This window comes from Corvus hawaiiensis, chromosome 6 (assembly GCF_020740725.1).
Source record: "Corvus hawaiiensis isolate bCorHaw1 chromosome 6, bCorHaw1.pri.cur, whole genome shotgun sequence".
Classification (NCBI taxonomy): domain Eukaryota; kingdom Metazoa; phylum Chordata; class Aves; order Passeriformes; family Corvidae; genus Corvus; species Corvus hawaiiensis.
This window is the reverse complement of record NC_063218.1, coordinates 37,512,898-37,522,516: the sequence shown is the minus strand read 5'-3', so window position 1 is coordinate 37,522,516 and position 9,619 is coordinate 37,512,898. Positions and strand designations below refer to the sequence as shown.

Genomic DNA, 9,619 nt, shown 5'->3' with positions numbered 1-9,619 from the left:
TACATGTCTTATTCCTTCATTCCTTCAACTTTATTCCTCCAACATTCATTCTACTGTTAAGAATCACTAGTGAGTATTCTTCCAAGGGTATCTGGTTAAAGCAAATGACTTGCTTTTATTCTCTGGCCCTTGGCAAGATATCTGCACCATAGTAAGTACTCATGGGTCAAATTTTCCATGGTATGAAGTTCCTAACTTCTATGGATTTCAGTAGGAATTAGTTGCTGAAAATATTAGCAGTTGTCTTTAGGTCTGAGAAAATAAATTTCAAATAATATGATTTACATTGCTATTTGTAGTCACTCACATGTAAGTTCCACATATTTGTGCCACAAATGAAGAAATAAATCTTTTGTATATCTTTACAAGAGAAATAATTGAATTCAATTAGTGAAAACAACTGGAGAGAAAACTTCATACAAATTAAATAGCAATATTAACATTTTAGATTACTTCACTAAAGATTAGTTCATTGTTACTCTGTCTGAGCTATTTGGGTACTTCTGCTTGCAGTAAATTCCATTGCCTATGGGATTTAATTCCTGAGAATTTATTTCGTTGTTTGTATTAGACAGCACGTCCGTTCTCTATGGAAAATTGTGTTTATTTAAAGACACCATTTGTCTTTTGCTAGCAACTCCTGTTAAAAAAAACCTTACATAACAAGCCCATCTGTCCAGTAAGAAATAAGAAAAGGAGAAATTGTATTTTAACCAGGTGTAACTCCTCTACATTGGCTGAGAAGTGAGAAGTGCGTGTCCACCTTCCACTCCATATGCAGGCACTGGCTGATCTGTTAGCTATAGCAGTAGCAGCAGGCCGTACCCTGGCACTTGCTGACCATCCCACTAGAAAAAAAACAAACAAAACCCACTGCTGATCATTCACTTCATCCTCCCCAGCAGCCTGCAAAGAGTTTGTCAAATGTTTTACCCCTACTACTGACAATTCTTCCAGAAACAGAGCTCTGTATATGAGATATAAGAGATGTACTGTTATACCGGGTAGAAAGGGAGAATGTGAAAGAAAAAAACATATGCACAGGCAGCAAAATGAGCATTTTTGCTGTAGCTGTGCAGTGAAAGGCCCTTGCATCTCACTACTTGCATATGCTGCAAAGAGTGACACGGCTCTGCCAAACTGTCCTGCAATGTAGTGTCAAGTGGCCCAGTTTCCATGCTAGGCTCTTTATAAACTTTTCAGCCCCTACAAAAAAGTTGCCTTTTTCATGGGAGGTAGCTACTAGCAGGTGAATCTTAGTGTTGCCAAGCTGCTCTTCCAGAGGAACCAAACCCAGCTGGCAGGTATTGACCTGACCTCAGTAGCATCAAATTAGCACCTTTTTCACGATTAGAAGCGTCTTCTGATAATCCTCTCTAGTAGTAAAAAATTGCCTACATCTTTTCTGCCAGAAAGGGTAGAAACAAGTCGGGTACAAGAATTCCTTCAGTAATGTCAGGACCACTGCCTGGCGAATTTTGTACATAAGGTTCCCAAGCCAGCAGGAGTTTAGCTTCCAGTTTCACTGTCCTCTCTACTTAAGGAAAACATGAACTGCTTGCACCAGGAGTCAGTCCACACACAGAGTCCATCCCAGGAACATGCCTGGCCTCAGCACAAGCTGCACAGAAGACTGACACCATCTCACTAATGCCCTCCCTCTCATTTTCCCTCTCTCTTTGCCTGTAGTTATTTTTAGATTTCGCAGTTAAAGCTCGTCCCTTCTGGACACTTACACGCACAGGACAGCACACACACATGCTGAAGATACAACTCAGACACAGGAGTGAGCCAACTGATCATCTTGTCCCACAACCAGGAACAAATTACAATTTCTGATGACAGAATACTGTCCTTTGAGAGGATGCAAAACCACATGGAATTTTCTGGCTTGCAAATCTGACTAGAAGACTTTCAACAGATAGAAAAGACGGTTTGCACAGCAACTTCCTCTTTTCTGAAATTTCCTTCCAGTTTGCAAGATCCTGCTGTCTTTCAGCATTTGCTGTAAGCCTGATTCCCATGCCGTCCGCCATAAATGCAGCGGTGGCTCAGCAAACAGCTGCTGGGTCAGTCCCCAACGCCACTATTGGCACTACGGAGGGGGCAGGAGGGGGAGCAGGGGGGATTTATTCTGCCATTTTAAGTCGCAATCAGCCCATTATCAGTGTAAAGGAGAAGACCTATGAAGAGCTTCACAAGAAGTGCCTGGAGAAAAATATTCTCTATGAAGATCCTGATTTCCCACCAAATGAGTCCTCCCTTTTCTACAGCCAGAAAAGCCCCGTCAAGTTCGAATGGAAAAGACCACGTGTAAGTAACATGTTTGCTGAGTGCCTTGTTCTGTAAATTGAAGTATCCACCCTGAGCTTACATTTTGGCAGAAATTGTGTGTTGGGGAGGCGGTGGAATAAACTAGAAATATATTTCCTTAGAGCTCTCCTGGGAGATAACTAGCTAGGGCTCTGAAAGCTTAGACTATGTGTATATTAATGACTAAAATACAATAAAGCAGAATGAAACAAAAACAACAAAGGAGATGGAATGAAATATATAGAAAAATACATGGGGAATTTGATTTTCTTCTTGCATGGTTTGCCTGGGATTTTCTTGCCTGAATGTACCAAAGAAAACTCTCCTTATTCTGCAACAAGTTACTGGGTTTGCTGAGGCTTAATTTTTTTAACACTACCTTGTTTCACTTAAACCTTTATTTTAGTATTCTGCCGTTTTTCTCATGTGTGAAAATAAAAGGACAGGTTATGGTCTGAAACATGCTTTTAGTCAGTTGTTGCCTGCATTGCTTATCCCACTTACCGTGAATGTGGGTATTCTAACCACTCTGAAGACCTTGGCCACTAATCCCATTCATTTTTCTATTTTGTGGGTATTCCCCAGCCAGCTTTCCTCTTTTTTCATCTTTTTTTTCCCCTATCTCTCTCACTGGCAGAGGACTAATACCTCAATTCCCAGTTGATTCCCCCTACTACTGCAGGAGGAGTTATACTCTTTCCCTATAATATCTGCTGGTCAGCTGCTCCCCTGCAGCAGAAAAGCCCCTGGGACACTGCCTTGGCCCCTGCCATCCCCTGTCTGACACTGGGGGTGTTGTTCTGAGGAGCCTCCACAGCTCCTTCTCTCTGGCAGTTTTTGGCCACCTCTTTTATATTTGCCATACTTCTCCTACACCCAAATCTGTGCTTCAGTGGCAAAGTCAGTGGTGATAGATAAAACTGACCACAGGAGGGTAACTGAATAGCAGAAGACCAGGAGCTCTTGTGGGTGGCTCTTACAGACGTGGAGGAAGGTCACGTGCTGCTGTCACAACATGAACAATGTGGAGGGACCAAAATGAGTTCCCCATCTGCTGTACCCTGTGCATTTGTGCCCTGTCATTCCTTCATCATCACCACGGCTGCATCAGCCCCTGGAAAGTGTGTGAATGAGTTAAATGCAGCCCCAATCAGTCATGTAAAGGGATGGGATTTCCCCTGTTTCTGCAGAGGGAAGCAATATAGCAGCATGAGTGCCAGCACCCTGCAGCAGACAGACTGCAAGTGTCATATTAGAAAGCATCAAAACAAAAGAAAAGCACAGTGTAACCTCGGACTTGTCTTATATAACTGTGCAGGCACAGATCAAGCCTTTGTTATTGGAAAGGTTCAGACCAGGGTCTTAATCCCAAAGACAATTCTTCAAGTCACTCATGAATATGTAAATTTGGAAGCTCTGTACTTATTATTCATGTAGCAGCCACAAGCTGGGGACCATGTAAGACTTAAAATACAATGTAATCTTCAAAACCAAAGCTATCTGGTTTTTTTTTTTTAATGCAAGCCAAGACTTCATGAAGTCAAATGATTATGAGGTAGTAACACTGGGTTAGAGTATTTTGCTAAGAGGTTAAAGCAATCATTGAAGCACTACATATACTCAATTGCACGTGCTATGTTTTGAAATCGTCTGTAAAGATATGGACAACTTCTGTTCTTGTTAAATTGCAATAGCTTTTTTTTTTCCCCTAAGAAATAAACTAACTTATAAAATATACTCTTATAAAGTGGTAATTTTAATCACTTTGAAATTCAGATCAATAGTTGAATAAAACTTGATAATGTATTTTAAAAGAAAACAAAATATCAGACAGTTCAGAAGTCTCGAGAGAACATCCTAATGCTGACCAGTCTAGACCCTTTCCCTGTGGCTTTTTGGGTGATACATACCTCCAGACACAGCAAATAAACAAGTGATCAATGTGCTCTATGATCCCACTTAAAACAGAGGCTTGGGAAATAGGCAACCTGTTCCTGACTGTCTCTGGCTTCCTGAGTCACCTTAGTCATGTCACTGCATCAATTTGTATCAAATCCCCTCAATCAGAGGTCAGGTCCTCCTCTATCACCTCCCAAAATGATTGTCCTCTGCTGCTGTGAGGGCAGCGAATGCACAAGGACTGGCCTTGTCCCTTACCCACAGAAGGACAGGTGCCATGCAGGGCAGCTGGCAGCCCTGGCATGGGAGCAGCAAAAAGGCCTTTGTAATTCTACCCGGCTGGTGACTGCCATGCCACGACATGAATGCACAGAGAAGACCTCCTAATACTCAATTCAGACAAAAGCCAAGTGAGAGCCCTGAAAGCTTCCCTGAGTAAAGACTGCAGGATCCATCCCTCCAGTGTTTCTGTTCAGAGTATGCATGAGCATGGTTTAGGTACACAGAGGCAAAATAAAATCCTCCTCAGTTATTACAAAATGTTAAATTATTTGTTCAACTACAGCAGGTAAGAGACGCCCAAAGAGCTGTTCACACCTGCTGGTTATATCCAGCTCATTGACTGGCTGTGCTTCTCACAACTATGCTGCCTGTGAGAATTTCTCACAGCTGAGAGCAGGGATGAGGCCACTGATCTTTGAGGGCTGAGGAAAAGTCTGTGTTAGAACAGAACACAGAGTATTGAGAGGTCCTGCTACAGTCCTGTTGGGATCTAATGACACCAGGGTACTAACAGGAAGGCTCTGCTATGACACTGTGCTTTCAAAGGCACTATTGTCATTCTCCTTGCTCACAGCCAAGTCACAGCATTAACTACCAGATTCACTGACTTCCCTGTTGTGATCCTCTCCATAGCCAGAAAATCACCAGGAGGAGCTTTCTTTTCATAACTAATACAAATAAAACCAAGTCAACAAACTACTGGATTTTCCTTAGAACGAAAATTAATCAGCCAGATTATCTACTGCACGCACGTGAAGCTGTTTGAATTTAGTAATCACAAAATGTGGGCCTGTCATACACAAAGCAAAGATGGCAATTAGTGCCACCATGGCAGGACTTTCAGACGAGGATAATCCAACTCAGAAGCTCTAAAACCAGCTTGGTGTCTGACAACATTGAGCTCTGCCTTGAAGTGTGCAGCACAGCCATTTAAAAGCGTGGTCTAGACCACAAGAGACCAAGAGACAATGAGACTACAAATTGTCTTAGGCAGGCCAAAGAAGATCCTTCCTCTGTTTGATAGGATCAGTTTAGGGAATTTACTTAGAAGGCCATAGTTTAAGGGCAGTTTTTAAAGGAATGAATGCCTTTTGCTGCAACAGTATAAGCTGACTGGCAGAGTTCTTCCTGATACAGAAGAAAAAGCTAATGAAAATATAACAAAGGTCAAATGCCATTTTTAGTTGCATGCTGCCTTTGCATTTTCCAGTGCTCCCTTCCAACTGACTCATAAATAATCTCTTCCCAGAAAGCAGCATGCACCACTAATATGTTTTCCCAGGATTCTTTGTTTTCCTTGCTGTAACTGACTCTTGGTAATGAAATTACAGTCTGAACTGGATCAACCCAGTGCAACACAAAGGTTCCTTTGGATAGTACCAAGGCAGTCTGAGGCACTCAGATCAGAGGAGGCTCTTTTAAAAGATGAATCATTGCCTCAATGAAGTGCAGCTGTTGGGATTCTCTGTGATAACCTAAGAGATGAAGAGCAATCCCTTGCTCAGCCAGGAAGACTGGAAGGACAGACCTGCCACCTTCATCTTGGACACCAGGTCGTCTCGCTCTGCTGTGTACTGCAGCCTTGAAAGACCTTGATCCCTTTCTCTGCAACTTCAGCTGTACTCAGCACAACTAGCACAGCTGAACTGGACAAATACTAATTAAAATCATGTCCACGGTGTACTATACACACCTGGCCCCCATAAAGAAATGCAAGAAAAGCATTTCTGTCGTAGCTAAACCAGGCCATATGACAATTGCATGATTCTCTCCTTTGCGTTCCTTCACCAACCATCCTACAAAGCAAATGACCCCAAGATGCAATAAATGGCTCTGAGTAACACATCACTTTACATTTAATATTTGGAAACATCTAGGTGGCACCTGACTGCTTTCAACTAAAACACAGCATGCTGGATTTCAAAGCTAGTTACAGTAAGAGCAATATCAAGCCAAAATACAATAATAGAATTTGAAAAATACAAGCCAAAAACCTGGCATCTCAGACTAATTTTCAGCAGAGCACCACAGCAATGTGAGGAAGAATATTTTCAACAAAGCAAGTGAGTGGAGAAAAGCATGAAGGCATCTCAAACATCTGCTTTGACAGAACTGGACCCCAACAGCTGACCAAGGCCCAAAATAATAGGACAATCCCTACATTCCTTCCCTCGAGGAAAACAAAGTGCCTGCAGGGGTTGGTGGTAGGGAGGGTGGCAGAAGTTGGTCTGGCTATATGACTAATCCAAATACATCAAAACAACTCTTCTGATAACTGTGAAGGAGAAAAAAAGTGGGTTTGAGCCAAGTGAAACTACTAGACCTGAAACATGAGTCTGGGAAAGTCCAGGGCTACCCTGATGATAGGGATAAAAAGCTTTTGACTGCAGAGGCCAGCTGCCCGTGTGTGCTGCCACACAAGCAACTGTCAATTGTTTGTTCTTTCTCCTTCCCACTCTAGTCCCAACATCTTTCAGCAGATTGGGCTCTTGGACTATACTTTGTCTTCTTCCCAATTTGCAGCTGCTCAGGACAGTGCTCCTCAGGTTGCAATATCTTTCTTTCCTTACCCTCATAAGAGATGGGTCCAAAAGTTGTGTCTTCTTATTCTTCTCCATACCAAGTATTTGAGTATGAGAGATGGGATAAAGCACAGACATTTTTTATTCTGTAGGACAGGTTATACCCATTTCTTTCCTTGGTTTTCCTCTACACTACAGTTCTTTGCCCCACACAGAAAAGGGCTATAGGTAAGCCTGCAATTGTCCCACCTCACTTGCTGCTTTTTGCCTTCCCTCCCTGCAGAAATGTCTTAATTATTTATGCCTGTACAGCATCTTGCACCCATCTGTTCTAGTATAAATACTGACAAACCCAATACATTGTGCAGTGTGCAGGATGAAAGAAGACCTTCCTGTCCTCAGAGAGAGATGGTATCTGTACACATTTTTGAATGCAGCATTGTCAATTAAATACTGCAACATGAGGAAAAGAATAAAATCACTTAACCAGCAGCTGATTATTTCTGGTAATTAAACATCTGATCCTTTAAATTTAAGGAGGAGTAATGCTGGGGTTCATTCCCAACTAAATTCATTCTTCAACCCTTTTAATGCCCCAACACATCAACTACTGCAAATTGGAAATAAGGACATTTTAAAAGAATTTAATCTGGTCCCTGATGGTTTTTTCACCTACTTGCTGTCATGTCTCCTCCAACATTTTGGTTTTTTCATTACTGTGCAGAAAAAAATCTTTTTCCCAATCCTTCTCATTTCAATGTGTTTTCACATTACAGCACAGAGGGAGCCCCCTAGGCTCGCTATTAGACCCTGTAGATACATGGGGAAAACCCTGACTGAAGTCTGGAACATCCAGATTCCAAAACATTTTCATAGTGAGACTCTGCAGATGAAAACTGTGCAAGAGGTTTTGATACCACAAGCTATCCTATGGGAAAATGTTCCGAAACTGCCTTTACTTCTATACTAAACACGCATCATAATGTATGCTTTTCCTACTCATCCATCTGTTTGTGTTTTGCAGGAAATCTGTGAGAATCCACGGTTTATTATTGGTGGAGCCAACAGAACAGATATCTGCCAAGGAGAATTAGGTATGAAATTCTTACTTTAACTCTGCACTTTTTAAAGTCTGCATCAAAATTTAGCTCTCACTTAAGTTTCTTTTGCTTCCAAGGTGATAACTGAAATCCTCTGTCTCAGTGTATCACTACACATCTACTGATTCCTTCGCTCTGTAGCAAATTGTTGACATCTGCTTAGTAGCAATCTAGGCAAGAACTTTTAGTGAAAGATTTACATGACACAGGGAATTCTTAATGCAGGCAACAGTGTTCATCAGATTTTAGGCTTTTTCTAAAGTACAGGGGGTATCATCTGTTCAGCATGTGTGTATTCAGCCATGAACAATGCCCAAGAGCATTTCTAGAGAATAAATAAAGCGCTAAAGTACTGCTGAACACATGGAGAATCTTGCTCTACTGAGAATTTACACGTTACTTTGCAGTATCTCTGGTTTTCCCTTTGATTCTAGTTGCTCTCTCCCTTCATTTTGTCTGCTGCTTCTGCTCGTTTACAGGTAATTGCTGGTTTCTGGCTGCCATTGCTTGCCTGACCCTGAATAAAAAACTACTCTGTAGAGTCATACCTCATGACCAGTCCTTTATACAAAACTATGCTGGCATTTTTCACTTCCAGGTGAGTCACTCCGTCTAGTGGTAAGCGTATGTATTTACCCAAGGCTCAGCTCTTGGCATGGCTCTTTCCTCTTTCACCACCCTTTGGAAGCATGAGTGACACCAGGGAGGAAAAGGGATTGAATTGCTTCACCCCAAACTCTTCCATCAGGGCAGTCACAGAAGGGCCAGCCAATAAAAGCAATTAGGGAGCATTAACCCACCAAGGAAGCATTTGCAGATTGCTGTGTCCTGGGTGTAAGCAGTAACAACAGGTGCCTGGTCCTGCCTCACGGCTCAGATGGAGCTCTACAGCCAGCACAGACATGCGGGTACTTGGCAACACCAGCTATTCTTAGGCCCACAAATAGCTGGTCTGTCTAAACAAGTTATCGAAGAACTTCTTATTCAGAAAAGATTGACTGCTTTCCACATTTCCTTTGGTTCTCTTAAGGGACTTCTTTGCCCAAGGGAATTCAGTCCAGCTGCCTCCCTCACAGTAGCCATCAGTTTTGGCCACATTACAAAGCAGTCAATTTCCACATTTCTCCTCTCTCAGCCTGACTTTTCAGCCAGGCTTCCCCTCCCTGCACCAAGTCAATTCAGTTTGGGGATTTCTGTTTGCCTTTCTGCAGTTCTGGCGCTATGGAGACTGGGTGGATGTCGTCATCGACGACTGCTTACCCACCTACAACAACCAGCTGGTCTTTACCAAGTCCTCCCAGCGCAACGAGTTCTGGAGCGCCCTCCTGGAAAAGGCCTATGCAAAGTAAGGCAAACTGCGGGGCTCTGCCTGGGGCGGTGCTTAAACCACTGCATACAGCATTTAGGAGCACACAGAGAATGTACCTGAATACACCCATTCTCCCATGCCTTGGAGTTGGGGATGGGTTAAAGCATACTTTCTAGGAAGTTGTGCTACTCATT

At 42.6% G+C, this 9,619-nt stretch overlaps 1 protein-coding gene across 3 annotated transcripts in view; it reads left to right on the top strand.

The window, feature by feature from the left end:
• Positions 1-97: 97 nt before the first annotated feature.
• CAPN3 (calpain 3) overlaps positions 98-9,619 on the top strand; it is a 28,794-nt gene continuing 19,272 nt past the window's right edge. For all 3 annotated transcript variants that reach the window (XM_048308479.1, XM_048308478.1, XM_048308477.1), the window contains exons 1-4: positions 98-2,313; positions 8,041-8,110; positions 8,596-8,714; positions 9,328-9,461. In XM_048308479.1, the coding sequence (XP_048164436.1) occupies positions 2,023-2,313; positions 8,041-8,110; positions 8,596-8,714; positions 9,328-9,461 (614 nt within the window). In that variant the 5' untranslated portion in view covers positions 98-2,022. The remainder of the gene's footprint in view (positions 2,314-8,040; positions 8,111-8,595; positions 8,715-9,327; positions 9,462-9,619) is intronic.